Source organism: Otolemur garnettii, unplaced genomic scaffold (assembly GCF_000181295.1).
Source record: "Otolemur garnettii isolate 467f Iridium unplaced genomic scaffold, OtoGar3 scaffold00011, whole genome shotgun sequence".
Classification (NCBI taxonomy): Eukaryota; Metazoa; Chordata; class Mammalia; order Primates; family Galagidae; genus Otolemur; species Otolemur garnettii.
Window position 1 is genome coordinate 24,211,204 of NW_003852406.1, and position 15,386 is coordinate 24,226,589.

At 34.9% G+C, this 15,386-nt stretch overlaps 1 protein-coding gene and 1 pseudogene across 6 annotated transcripts in view; both read right to left on the minus strand.

Annotated features, from left to right (window-relative positions):
* Positions 1–15,386, minus strand: part of MYO9A (myosin IXA) — a 205,117-nt gene that overhangs the window by 133,872 nt on the left and 55,859 nt on the right. For 5 of the 6 annotated variants that reach the window (XM_023510048.1, XM_023510052.1, XM_023510050.1 and 2 more), the window contains 3 exons: positions 14,973–15,114; positions 12,212–12,407; positions 1,525–1,644 (listed from right to left, as the gene is read on the minus strand). In XM_023510048.1, coding sequence (XP_023365816.1) covers positions 1,525–1,644; positions 12,212–12,407; positions 14,973–15,114 — 458 coding nt within the window. The remainder of the gene's footprint in view (positions 1–1,524; positions 1,645–12,211; positions 12,408–14,972; positions 15,115–15,386) is intronic. The other variant, XM_023510049.1, reaches the window with a different exon arrangement.
* LOC111723407 lies at positions 5,708–6,334 on the minus strand (annotated as a pseudogene).

Genomic DNA, 15,386 nt, shown 5'->3' on the forward strand with positions numbered 1-15,386 from the left:
ATGATAAAAACAGTCCCCCAAATATGAATTTATAATTTTATATGACAGAAAATCTTAATTATTGCTAATACTCTTGTTGGAAATGGAATAAATTACACAAAATAATGGAAAAACGCCAACATCTACAAATATAGAAATCTCAGGTGTGGAGCTTTCAGGGTAAATAAAGAGTCATTAAAAAAAAAACAAAGCAAATAAACAACTTCTAACTATTTAAGAGTTACAAGTTAACTCTTAAAAATTAAACTCTAAGATTTTTAAACTGTCTTAAATTATGTGCCATGGATTAAAAGATACAGAATAGGGAAATAATCAGTATAAGGACTTGTACATCTTTAGAAACAACAATGATAATTAAGAATAACGTTTAAGGATGTCTTTTTAAAATGAAATACTTACCTTTGTTCTTTCTAAAATGAGAAAATATTTTTAATATTGTTTTTCAAAATACATTAAATATTTTCTTATAACAAGACAGTAAAAGTAAGCAGATGTGAATACGATCAGCAACATTTGCTTTTAGTAATTCTATTTATATTCTATTTTCATTGACCATTGTATGCTAAAATTTCATGAAATATCAACCAGAATACTATTAAATTAGCAAACTGGGTCTGTGGTAATTTATTAGAAGTTCAGAATAGATTTTGTAGGTAATTTAGATCAATTATATGCAACATTGCTGACTTAAGCTTTGAGTATTCTAAAGGATCTATTCATTTCATAACAGCAATAACCCAATAACTATAATCTCACAATAAGCAAAAGAACCAATTTTCATGCAGAGTGAGTACAACAAAGAGCAAGGGAGGAAATGGAGACCAAGGGCATCTTTTTGCACCGATTTTATTTAAAAAGCAAACAAAAAAGAACATGCACCATGATTTTGTTATTCTTCCTTACATCAAAACATTACCGTGGTGGCTTTGCTCTAAATTAGACATAGAAAAGGCTAGTTGTAATCAAACTAAGTGAATTTACCAATGATACACAAAAGCAATATTGCTAATGTTGAAATTTCAGGATAAGCAAGTATGAAAATCTGACAGATTTAGAAAGGGATATGAGGAAGTACTGAGTACGTTCATTATCTTGATTGTGGAGATAATTTCGTGGGTTCCTACATATGTCAAAACTTACCAAATTATTCCCTTTGCATGCAGCTTATTTTAGACCTCAATAAAGCTTTTCATTAAAAATGAGAAGGAATAAAAGCATTGTTCATTTCTGTCTATCACTTGGCTTCTTGAAAGACAAATGGAACCTAATACGGTAATTGTAACCAAGTAATGATCATAAGAAAATAGGTTAGGCACTGAATTTAAAAGAACAAGTGTATCAGCATTTCCAAGAGAAATAACTAAATAACTAAGGACTCAATGAAAATATCCTGAGACTGCTCAGAGAATATGGAGATGATGTTGCCTATGCAGTCTATGTCCCACCCTGGTGTAAAATGCTCCTGGTTTCCATTTCCAACTGGATATGTAATGACACAGAGTTTATCAGGTTTTGTAGCCTTACTGTACTTCTCTTCCTTGCATCTCTGCAGAATCTCTAAGCTCCTCTGGTGGACTGGGTGTTGGAGAAAGCTAAAACTATCCATATTTCTCAAAATTGCACATGGTGCTGTGTCATCATGACCTTAGGAAGCAAAAAAAAAAAAAAAAAAAAAAATGGAGAAAAGAAAAAGACATTATATAAGCCCAAACCAAAGGAGAATAAAAGACAATGCTGCCAACTATCTTAAGAGTATATTTCAAAAAATCAAATGATACAAGTTAAATGTCAATTTTTCCAATTAACTTGAGGAAACTACATAAAAATAATAGGAAAAAAATAAAGGTCATTTTCAGGTATTCAGCATGTTTTTCCAGTACTCAAAATACTGTGAGTTAACACCATACAAAAAATTTGTAATTAAATAATAGAGAAATTTAAAAAATAATTTGTATAATTTAGTTATTTTTTTTAAAAGACTCATTATCAAGTTTCAAATATACTTAGCATATAGTTGGCAACACTGCAAGAAACACTGACAGAACCTCAGAGAAAAATACCCAAAACAATTTACCAAAAGTTAAACAATTTTTCACAAATTCTGTAATTAACCACACTTGTAAGAATTTCCAGCAAGTGTGCCAATGATGAAAGCGTGAAGAAAAGCACCATAAAGAGCAGGAAAACCCAGCAGCATTTCTGTATTTATAAATTTGAACACAAACCTGGAGAATCTGTACTTCCCCAGCACTTCTTAGGAAAGAGAGACAGAACTCAGCTACCAGTTAAAAAGGGAAGTAGGCATATTCCAGTAAAAAAATCAAAGCCCCAGGTTAGTACTATTTGAACAGTGAATCATTCAAGCCAAAAAGGAAGTAGAGGAGTGAATACCACAAACACTAGCAATAAATAAACTTAAAAGAGAATATAAGGTTCCCAGGCTTTGGCGGGAGTTGCGTAGCATTTGTTCAGAAATCACCTCTATAGTTAGAGCATTGTAATGTTCACATTTAAGTAGGTTTGCCTTTAAAAAACAAAAGTGCCTAATTTAATAATAGAGACAAATTAAGCAAGACATTAACAATGAACTGAAGTTCTAGTAGTGCATTTTATTGTTAAATTGTAATGAGATATAAGGAAACAATTTATGAATGCTTCTCAAGGAAGAATCATTTTAAAAGTTAAACAGAGGCATAGTAATTCAAAGAAGTTTGTACAGCATGCTTAGTGTCACACTAATTCCCTAAATAGGATTTCTATATCCAAAGAATAGGTATCTATACACACCAAAGGAGAGGGACTGTTATAATACCATACATAAGATAATACTATATATAGAAATAATAGGCTTTTAAAAAATAAAATGAATTTGAAATATTTTTTCATATCTAATAATAAAAAGTGACTAAACTAAAATACTATATTACTCATCCAATACGGAAAGTCAATAGTTGCAAATAGTCAATGTTGCAAAAAGAGAAGTATAACGAAGTTTATCATTATTTCTTATTCAAAAGTTACCTCAGTGAAAAAAACCCTCTATTTTCATTACTACCTGTAATCTTCCCCAAGCTTCATGGGGAAAGAATGCTTAGGCAGCACACTAGCCTACCTTTAATTTGGCAGTCAGTGAAGGGGAACCATTTGGAAAAAATATATAATAAAACATCTGGTGAGCGCTACTCAGACACATCTAAATTGTAAATTTAAGAAGTTATCACCACAATATCAGGTCCTTCAATAACACCTTTGATAATCTGCCAATCAAAAATAATTCAGGAGTTATTTTTTAAATTCAAGAATTTTACATATTGACGTCCCCTATGTGACAGCCTAAGAGATAAAAATATACTAAATTATGTAGAGTTTTAGGAAATCATGCCACATTCCTACAGCTACCATACTCTATTTCTATTGGAGTTAATAAATTGTGGTAAAGTGACTTGGATATATGGACTTTTATATCTGTGACTGCTTTCTATCCCATGCCTTGCTTAGTTTTTCAAATCCCTGTCTTGTTCTTTCATTCTTTCTTTTTTTTTTTTTTTTTTTTGAGACAGTCTCACACTGTCGCTCTCAGTAGAGTACAGTGCTGTCACAGCTCACAGCAACCACAAACTTTTGGGCTCAAGCTATCCTCTTGCCTCAGCCTTCTGAGTAGCTGGGACTACAGGGGCCTGCCACCACACTCAGCTAGTTTTTTTTCTGTTTTCAGTAGAGACAGTCTCATTCCTGCTCAAGCTGGTCTCGAATTTCTGAATTCAAGCAATCCACTCACTTTGGCTTCCCCAAATGCTAGGATTATAGGCATGAGCTACAGCACTGGTCTCATTCTACTTTATATGCCTTCTTTTTACTCTTTTAACTATCTTGACTATCATTTTCCAGACTGTAATACTATTTCTAAATAAAAGTAATATATATTCCTCTTGTTTGTTGTATGTACCAATACTCTGTCAAGATGGTTTGGTTCTCTAGGATAATTTATATTTTCAGTGAGGGCTATTTTCTAAGAAATCTCATCAACCCTTAAAAGATGTTTATTTAGCATCTGCTTATGCCAGTATCTGGCCTAGTTTGGGTGCTATTTCTTAGTTTGAGATTATGCACCAAACACATAGTATAAATTCAGATCCCATATTAATGTACAGTGCAAAGATGGGGCACTGATTTTTTAAAGGTAACTTTTTTCAAACCCTATTCTAAGGTTACCCTTATTTCTTTATGCAAAGCCGGAGGACAGAAATTTTCAATTATCTTCTCAGCAAAAGAAAGTTGTAACTCTTTGAAGCTCCTAGATTATATAACAGGAGCTCAATCCCAGCTTCAATGTATCATTCAAACCTGAAGCCATGTCTTTGCCTTTGCAATAGTTTCTGTAATGCTAGCCCCCATGAACTGATGAACAGATAAACAAAATATGACATATCCATACAATGGAATTTTATCTGTCCATAAAAAGGAATGATATCTTGGTACATGTTGCAACATGAATGAACCTTGAAAGTATCATGCTATCTGAAAAAAATATAACTCTCACATGTGAAATATCAATACAATATTTCATGGTATTTCTTGTGGGGCAGGTCTGCTAGTAATAAATCACACAGGATTTATTTAACTGGAAATATCTTAATTCCACCATCATTTTGAAGGATAGTTCTGCTGGACACAGAATTCTTGATTGTCAATCTTTTTTTTCTTTCAGCACTTCAAATGTCATCCCAATACTTTCTAGTCCCAATGGTTTCTGATCATAAATCAACTGTCAATCTTATCGAAGATCCTTTGTACATGATGAATTTTCTTGTGCTGCTTTCAATATTTTCTGTCTTTGGATAATTATGGTGTATATAAATTTGGATTTATTCATATCAACCCTCCTTGAGCTTCTTGGATATATACATTAATTTTCTTTCATCAAATTCAAGGAGTTTAAGACCATTATTTCTTCAAATACTATTTTTGCCCCTTTCCAAATGTCTGGACACCAGAAGGTAGTATTACTTAACAGTACCCAAAGATCTTTGAGGTTCTGTTCATTTTTCTTCATTCTTTTTTCTTTCTGTTCTTTATGCTGGATTATATCAATTGGTCTGTCTTCCAAGGTCACTGATTCTTTCTTCTGCTTCTTCCAATCTGCTGTTAAAATCCTCTCATGGATTTTTCATTTTAGAAATTGTACTTATTTTCAAATCATATTGTAGGAAAATAAAGAGTCATGAAATGTAGAAAAAACATTTATACTGCCTTTCATATTTAACTGTGCATATGTCATTTTTATCTTTTTATTGATATTCTATACTTTCCTTTAGTTCCTCAGATATGGTTATATTTAGACCTTTAAACATATGTTTTTCACTATTAATACTTGCTTTTAATACTTCTTTGAGGAAGGAAATACCACAATTTTAGTCAATGAAGAGAAACGTTTTTATAGTAGCCTTTTATTTTTAATACCTATTATGCCATGAACTCATAACAAAAAGGTTCTAGTGGGGAGGCGCCTTGCCACTGAATGTGAAAAAGCTTTGTACAATCATTATGCCATAAATTCATGGGGAACAGGTTCCAGCACCATCAGTTTCCTTGGTTACTATGCTGTGTACTATGCTGTACACCTATTATGACATGAATTCATGGGGAATAGGTTCTAGCACCTTGTATTACTGTTCCATTAGTTTTCTTGGTTATTATGCTCTGTGCTATGTGTAGACCTATTATGCCATGAATTCCTGCAGAATAGGTTCTAGCACTTTATGCTTCGGCGGGGGGGGGGGGTCCTCTTGGTTCTCTTATATGCTATGCTGTACATAGGGAATGGGTTCCAGGAGCCCAGGCTCATTTTCATTGGTTATCACAAAGTGAGCTTCTCTGAGTAAAGCAGGCTGGTGCTTCAGTTGAACCCAGGTACCTTTCTCTTTGGCTTCCTTCTTCTTCTGATCATTTTCCTTCACGTGTTTCAGGAAGCTATCTCTTAGAGTGCTTAATATGCTCAATATAAACATTAATCCTCTTGGCAAGAATCTTGGCCTTAACTTGCTTGTTTACAATATTGGCAACAGCATGCTGGGTAACATTGTAGACTCCTCCTGTTTTGCTATGGTAACATTTGTGTGGCATGCCTTCTTGAATAGTATCCATTCCCTTGATGTCTTTGAAGGTCATCTTTCTTGTAGATTTGTATATATGTGGCCAAAGGAACGACTCCATGTTTTTTAAAAGGCCAACAGAACATGCATTGGCTGCCTTTCCTCTTTCCCTTTGTGTCTATCATTTTGGTGAATTACCCCAGTGATTTCACTTTGTCCTTCTGTCCCCTGCAGAGCCACAACATCACATCTGGTCCTCAGGCCCCAGCCCAGACCTGACCTGGTGCGCGCTGCTGGCTCTCTGGCAGGACATAGCTCCACCTGCCCACTCTAGTGGGCCCCAGACAAGCTAGACAGTCCTGCTACCACCCCAATACACAACCTCAGCAGCCACAGGACTGCAGTTCAAGTCTGCTGAATGTGGTGACTAGGAGGCACATGCAGACCCTCCCTTAAACATTTTTAAAATAGCTTAAACTCTTCAGTCTGGATTTCCCCAGGGATAGTTTCTATTCTACCCCACCACCAGTGTATGGGTCATACTTTCTTAATTCTGTCTCATAATTTTGTGTTAAACATTGAACATTTTAAATAATAGAACATGTAAATCCGGAAATCAGATTCTCTCTCATCTCCAGGGTTTGTTGCTGTTTTTTGAAAAAAAAATCCTGAACTAATCCTGTAAAGACTATATTCTTTGTCATGTGACCAAAGTCTCTGCTCAGTTATCTTAGTGGTCAGCTAATGAGTAGACAGAGATGTCTTTAAATATCGTAAGGGTCAATGTATGTGAGTTGAGGCACACCAACACTCAACTAGACAGTTTACAACTCTTCCTTGTCCTTCACTTCCCAAAGATGAAAGACCAGGACCTTCTTGGTCTTTCCTAAGAATGTACATAGCCCTAGGTATATGCACAGTCCTACATATATGCATGGCCATCTAGATTCACAGAAATGTATCAGGACTTTTCAAATCCATTATGGAAATCTCATTCCCCAAGTTTTGCTTTTAAGCATTTTGGCTAGTCTACTGCTTGTCCTTGAGGCAGCTACAATGTTGAACAACTGATGTTTTTGACAATGCCCCTAGGTTAAATGTTATTCACAGTGGGCAAACTCCAAATCAGGTTAAAAACAAGTCTTGCAAGTAGAGTAATTCAGGAAACCACTCAGGTGGATAATGAAAATTCTGTGGGAATGGGGTGGTGATGGAGCTCCAAACCCTTCCACTCCTTCCAGTGGTTAGCACACTACTGATTTTCATCACAATTCCAGGCTGCTGATTTTCAAGGCTACTACGGACCCAAGATGAAAGGGGTATGAAGAATGAACATTAACAAAGTGGGGGCGGTGCCTGTGGCTCAAAGGAGTAGGGCGCTGGCCCCATATACTGGAGGTGGCGGGTTCAAACCCAGACCCGGCCAAAAACTGCAAAAAAAAAAAAAAAAAATTCCACAAAGTGCAGTCTTATACTAATATTCAACCTTCTTCTTCTTTTTTTTTTCTTTGCAGTTTTTGGCCGGGGCTGGGTTTGAACCCGCCACCTCCGGCATATGGAGCTGGCACCCTACTCCTTTGAGCCACTGGCACCAGCCCAACCTTGTTCTTATATAAGTACTTTTCAAATAACTATGAGCCTTTGATTAATTTCCAAAGTTCAGACAAAGTTATTCTGATATTTTTCACTAGTGTTCTTAATGCTGTTATGGAAGAGAGAATTTTCTAACCACCATTTCACTAATATTTAATCCAAAACCCCACTCTTAATCATTATGCTATAGTGCCCAATACAGAAATAATTTATAAGAAACAGTTATATTTTCATTTTTTCAACAAAAATCTATTTAAATCTCTTGAAGTACTGGGTAGAACTACAGGGAGAGTATTGCAGAGAGATCCTAGACCTACGGTAATATCCAAATAAGTCTTAGCACTTAGTCATTTCTGAAAATAGTCACTAGTACTGGTCTCCCGATTGCAGAAACAAATGAGAGCACATCAGAATTATCAGTCCATTGCACAGGAAGGGAAGGAGAAAAAGGAACAATTTATATGGAAACCCTTAAAACTCTGTATCTGTATACGTGTCTCCTGGTAGAAAAATTGAACAATATTTTGAAACCTCTTGTTCATGCCTCTGACCCTGATACCATACCTGAATTCCCAGTTTTGTGTATGCTTTTTAGACTAATTTCTTATTTGGCTATGCTTTTAAGTAACTCCAAAAGAACCAATAAAGTATCACTGTCCTCAGTTCTACAAACGGTATAATTCATGGTCAAGTTATCATCTCCTTTCTATCCTCTTCATGATGCTTAAATAGTACTCTCTAGCACAGCCTCTTCCTTATTCGAGAGGAGGAAATCTGAGGCAAGGTATATGATATACGCAGAACATCTGTTATCTATTACCTCACTGCTGACCAGACAAATCAATACAATTTCTCATTCTTCCTCACAGCAGGGCCAATGTGCAGCTTCACTAAAACTGCCTATTTATGTGACTCCACTAAGAACATTTTATGGTTTCCAGTAGCCTGATCTCCATAAAATACACTCTACAATTATAACAAATTTTCCTCAAAAATAGCTTAATAACTTTTGATTTATAGGCCTTAAGATGGCATTGTCCTTTAATTTGGAAGTCTATAAAAAAAAAACAGTAAAAAGATTTTAACTTGTTATTCTCAGTTGTGTTCAGCTGACCTGATAAAGAGAAAAAAATATCAGGGAATTATCTGAGGAAATACAGGGTTATTTTGTGTCTACCATCAGGTGTTTCGTGACAATTAACTAAGAGTGTAATTAAGTTTTTTAATAAAGATACCCAAAGGGAAGTGAAAATACACTGTAATTCTACAAGTCTACATCTCCTTTCTTTCTTTCTTTTTTATTTTGCAGCATTTTTTTTTGGCTGGGGCTACATTTGAACCCACCACATCTGGTATATGGGGCTGGCGCCCTACTCCTTTCAGGCACAGGAGGCACCCTACATCTTCTTTCTTCATTAAAGGTATTATCTTTACCCTCTTTTTCTCATTCAAGATCTAGACTTGATCACCTCATTGTCTGTGGTCCATATTTCCTGCTTCTGCCTTTAATAATCTCTAATTCCTATTTATCTTATTATGCCTCCTTACTAATTTATGGTCATTATAAAAATTCTGAATCTACTACTTAAAACACTTTCACAATTGTGAGCTTCCATTTTTAATAATGTGAGCTTCCATTATTCTAACAATACTACTCAGAATATTAATTAATATTCTATTAATATTCTAACTCTATAGTGTCCCTTTATCTTAAACCCACCAAAAGATCGTGGGTAAGAAATGGAGTGGAAAGAGCAAAATGCTAAAGCAAATGCTGCCATTGACACTAATATATTGTAATATAAACAATTACTTTCAGAAACAAATCTGCTTAAATCAGGCCTCAAGATGGCAGGAAGGAAAACCAGATTAGAAAATAAGGGGAATCTGGACTTTTAACAAGGTAAGAAAAATATAGGTTCATTTTGTTTATCATTAATAACATTGTATGTCATTGCCTAAGTTGATAATAACAGACATAAACAACAACTGGCTTTCACAGATAATAATTTTAAACACCAAAGGGACATACAATGTGAACAGGTGAATAAGAAGTGACATATTTGATAGTAAATACAGGAAAAGTTTCTTCTCTTAGCAGGATATTAATCAATTTTGAATGGTTTTATTTATTAGAAGTTTGTCATATATAGCCAGGCACAGTGGCCCAAACCTGTAATTCTAACACTTTGGGAAGCTGAGGAGGGAAGATTGCTTGAGGCAAGGAGTTTAAGAGCTGCCTAAGCAACATATCAAGACTCCTATCTCTACATAATATATAAAAAAAAATAGCCAGTGTGGTAGCATATGTCAATATTCCCAACTACTTGGGAGGCTGAGGCAGAAGGATTACCTGAACGTAGGAATTTGAGGTTGCAGAGAGCTACTAATGCCACTATACTCTAGTCTGGGCAACAGAGCAAGACCCTGTCTCAAAAAAACAAACAAAAAAAAGTTTTTCATTATAAATAAGAGAGCACCTTTCTAAAGAAAAAAAACTTTTCTTAAAGCTTTTAATAAGGATAACCTCTTAAAAATCAAATTTAAAAGGCAAAGCAGGTTTGACATAGTACTTTATTTCTGCAATAAACTATAATTCGCCCTACCTATAAAGACCAGTTCACATAAATTACAATCTAAAAACAGAATCTAAGTTCAATTATTTTGCCTTTCATTTTAGAAATACAATCTCCCTAATATATTTATTCATTTCAGATAATTCAAAATTTAATTTAAAGTTTTATTGCTATTACACATCCCAAAAAGTCATATAAGTCAGTGTGGGAGTCGTCATGACTAGTAAGCCCTATCACACTTCAACTGAAGGGTATAAATCTCTCCTGTGTATACAGCAGAAAATCCTCACTATGCAGCCAGGGACTATCCAGGACTGGATTACAGCTACAGCAAACAACAGTATAGTTTCCAATAGGCCAAAAGTGCTTGCTTGTGAGGTTATCCTCCCACAGAATGTGAGATGAGAGATTTTATGATTTATGGGGGAGGCACACAAAAAAGTATCTTGCTTTACCCAATTCTAAATTTCATAGTAAAATCCAATGAACTGAGTTAAGGGTAAGAGGAAAAGAAAATGAATATTTTGTGAACAGATGCTTAACAGGTATTATCTGACTTTATCCTCTTAATTTTAAAGGCAGTATTAACTCTCTTTTACAGGAAAAATAACAGCTCATAGTCACAAAATTAGTCAAGAGAAGAAGTAACACTGGATTAACTATAGAAGGGATCTTTCCACTGTATTATATTACCCCATCCCAATTTTTCTTTCCCCTAATTTATACTTTGACATTAAATTATGTTTCACTTGTAGTAAAAATAATAGTATAGGAAAACAGAGAAAGATATCAGGATTAAATTCTTTTTTTTTTTTTTTTTTTTTTTTTAGACACAGCCTCAAGCTGTCCCCCTGGGTAGAGTGCCGTGGCATTACAGCTCACAGCAACCTCCAACTCCTGGGCTCAAGCGAGTCTCCTGCCTCCGCCTCCCAAGTAGCTGGGACCACAGGCGCCCGCCACAACGCCTGGCTATTTTTGGTTGCAGCCGTCATTGTTGTTTTTGGCGGGTCCGGGCTGGGGATTCGAACCCGCCACCTTAGGTGTACGTGGCTGGCGCCTTAGCCGGTTGAGCTATAGGCGCCGAGCCAGGATTAAATTCTAAATCAATAAATGATCATTTTAACTTCAATATTGTTCAGTTTTATTCAAAAATATATCAATGACTTACTAAGTGCCTAATAAATACCAGATGTTTTCCACTCAATATTCCTATCAGTATCTATTACCATATTTTGTAGCATATAATGTGCTCCCATGCATAAGACACACCCACGTTTTTGGCCCAAACTTTCAGGAAAAAAAAAATCTTTCACTTTAATTTTTTAAAGGATGGTGGAAATGGTTGCACTTTCTTAAGAGGCACCACTTCGCGGACACTTCTGCCCTCTTTTCACAGTCCTGAAGAAGCTGTGGCAGTTTGTCAGCATCTAGCACAATTGGCCAGGCAGGCTGGAGGCTCCTACAACCACAGTGCCTGCCTGGTGAGGGGGCGGACAAGAAGGGGGTAGCATGGTGGGGGCATGCTACCATATTACCATATTGCAGGGTATAGTATTTTGCATGCAGACGCTATTATTGCTTTCTAGAATTAAAGTTTTAACACATAAGCATAAATAAAACAAAAATACACACACAGATATGGAATTAGTGCTACCCTTGTATAATGCCCATCTTATTTTTCCTCAAAAATGTGGGCAAAAATGTGCATAATACACAGCAAAAAATGGTAATAAAAATATACCAGAACATCCTTATACACATACAACATATATCCATTTAATCACATAAAGGTCACTTAATTCCTCAGATCTGAAATATGATGTTAGGGTATGGCAAGAAAATAGAACAAAATAAAAATTATTAAAATTCTACTTCTTATGAGAGGTAAAAAATAAAAGATGAAGAGGTAAAAAGCAAAAGATAAAGCATAGTAGAATAACTATAGCTTACCAGTTTTTCTGTGAATGTGTCTTTTTCCAGCTTCCCTGAAAGCAACCATAGCTCTGAAAAAAGCTCGGAGAATTGCCCACCGGAAAACAGCTACAGGATCAATTCCAATCATCCCAGAGATAAAAGCATTCTTGCTACTTCTTAGAAGAGCTACAATATCTGGGCGCATATGATCTGTATTTTTTTCCCGGAAATCCTACATGAAAAAAGTAACAGTGGGTTCTTTTAAATTAATTATTAAAATCAAGATAACAGGTGACATAATTGAACAGTCATTGATGACAGATAAGTGACTTTTGCTCTGGGTAGCTAACTGGATGGGTATCTTCTATAAAGTCCTAAAATGTTCATGTGATGTATTTTCATAAATGTTCAGTATAAATGTTATAATGTCAATGGATAATTACAATAAGTAATTTACGTTGTGATTTCTTTTTGGACTCATGGTTTATTCAGAAGAGTTTTGCTTAATTTCTTAATACCTGACGATTATCCAGTTATCCTGCTGATATGCTAATTAGGTCAGTTGTTTAGTACTGCTGTTTTTATTGATTTTGTGTCTGCTTGTTCTGTTTGTTATGAAAGAGGTGTGTTAAAATCTACAACTAAGACAGTGGACTTAGATGTCTAGGTCTTCTTTTGCTTTGCTTTTGCTTTATATATTTAGAATCAAAGTCATTAAGTATATACAACTTTTGGTAATTATGTCTTCCGGTTGAATTGGCCCCTTTCATCATGAAATGTCCCTTTTTATCTCCAGTAATATTTCCGGCCTTAAAATCTACTTTGGCCAACAATTAATAAAATTAAGCCAGCTCTTATCCTTTCTTCATCCTTTTACTTTCAATCTGTCTGGTAACATGGATAAATATCACAGACCCAATTGTAGATGCCATATAATTCAATTTATATAAAATTTAATAACAATAACATAACTATGATAAAAGTTAAGATACTGGCTGCCTCTGAGGGGAGACTGAGCTAGGAAGGGGCATGAAAAAGCTGAATAGGTTAAATTTGCACATATTATGTACCTCCTGTTATGCTCAATATTTTTATAGCTTGAGTTTTTCTTTTGTTTTACTTTTTAAACTGTATTTTTAATTTTATTCTAAAAATCATTTTTTCCTGTCACTTTGATCTCAAAAACTGGCACCACCAATTTACCCATTAGCTCTAGCTAGAAGTTATTTAGATTCCATCAATAAAGTCTGAGGACATTAGCTCTAAAATATACCTCATAATCACCTAGGTCTCCCTAATGTCTACTGCCAACTTGAACACTTCAGTTTACTTTAACCTTTCATCTCAACTAGGAATAAAAAGCTACTCAACTGATCACTCAGATTCAATTCTCACCCTCTGCTATCTCTTTTCCTCAAAGTAATCAAAACAATCATTTAAAAGACTCAAGTCACATCCTCTGCTTAAAATCTTTTCATAGTGCCCTGTAATTTCAATAAAACGAAATCCTCTGACCTGACCTTGAAGCCCTAAAAAAATTAACCTGCTGTCCACTCTCCAAATTCTTTTTACCATCACTATCTCCTTGCTCATGATAATCTAATAGCACCAACATATTTTCAATTATTTCCACATATCAAACTCTTTCCTACATTGTAGCCTATAATTTTTATCACCCCATTTCCTCATCAATGTAACATTACTTCAGGTCATCTTTTAACATTTAAGTTTCGTAGAGAGGTGTTTTGAGAATCCACAATTTCACAATCTATTATTTCACTACTTTCTCTCATAGACCCCATTCACTCATTTATAGCACACAGCCCATTTGTCAATGTTATATATGTAGATACACACATCTGTACATACACATATGTATGTAAATCAGGCACATGTCTTTCTAGTTTATCATTAAAACACCAAGCACAGAGTCAGGCACAGGGTTTATGTTCAATAAATGCTTCTTGAATAAATAAATCAACAAATCGATGAATAAATGATCTTAAGACACACACCTCAAGACCCAGGAAAAAACATATTCCTCCACTAATTTCATTGCCTTGCCTCGGAAATTAAGTAACTCCAACGGCAAGTTTAAACATCAAGTGGTTAGAGAGTAATAGACTCACCAATAACCAAAAAAATCAACAAAATTTTAAGAGCCCCTTTCACAGGAGTTAGGAGTTTCAATACATAAATTAAAAGTGCAAGCTCACAAATACCTAATGGTGCGTGAAGACATGAAGACTCTGTGAGGCCTTAAGGGTACAGAGAAGGGAAAATTCAACAAATTAAGTGGATGAATGAGTCTGTTTAAGACATATATATGTTATCTACTTCAGATGTGAAAGGTTATTAGAATGAATTGACATCATCAGCCTTATCTGCAGACAGAAACCAACAGAAACATTACCTTACCTATTAAGAGAATCCAAATTTTAGAATTATCTTTATAAAATGTTTCCATTACTGAAAAAGAATCTTCACAAACTATAGAGGGTAGTGAACCAGGAACAGTGACACATAGGTTACTAGGGAAGTTTGGAGAGAGACTATGTTATGGTCCATTATTACACTTCCAAGAAACACAGTCAATATTGTCCTTTATGATTCACCTGTTCAAGTTTCAACTTGCTGGGCTTATCAGTGTTGCTGGGAGGGCTAAAGGGCTTCATTTGTTTCCAGCTGCATGGATTTTATGTTTCTGAATTTTTGTATATCTCAAACTTTCATGACCCACATACAATCAAAAACATACCTCTGTCTTGAAAGTATACCCAGTGAGAAATTCACTGACCTTTACCCCATATTTTACTTTTCCAGCATAATGTTTTATAATGAAAGCAGGCTCCATAACAGCTGGAAATTCGATGTAAGAATTCTCTTCATGTTGATGCTTAAATTTGTCTAGCAATGTTTGATTTGTAGCCTGTGGAAAGCTGAATTTTAAAAAGAAAAAAATACCAAAGAAAGAGGCAGTAGTTAGTACAGTTCTTTTTTAAGCACAATATAATTATATTACCATCTAACATATTTAGCAGTTTACAAAGAGTTTTTGCCTATATTATCTAATCTGATTCTTATGTCAAGCAAAAAAATGAGTATAATATGGATTAGTGTTCCTATTTTATAGGTGGGGGATCATATGAGTATAATATGGATTGGTGTTCCTATTTTATAGGTGGGGGATCATATGAGTATAATATGGATT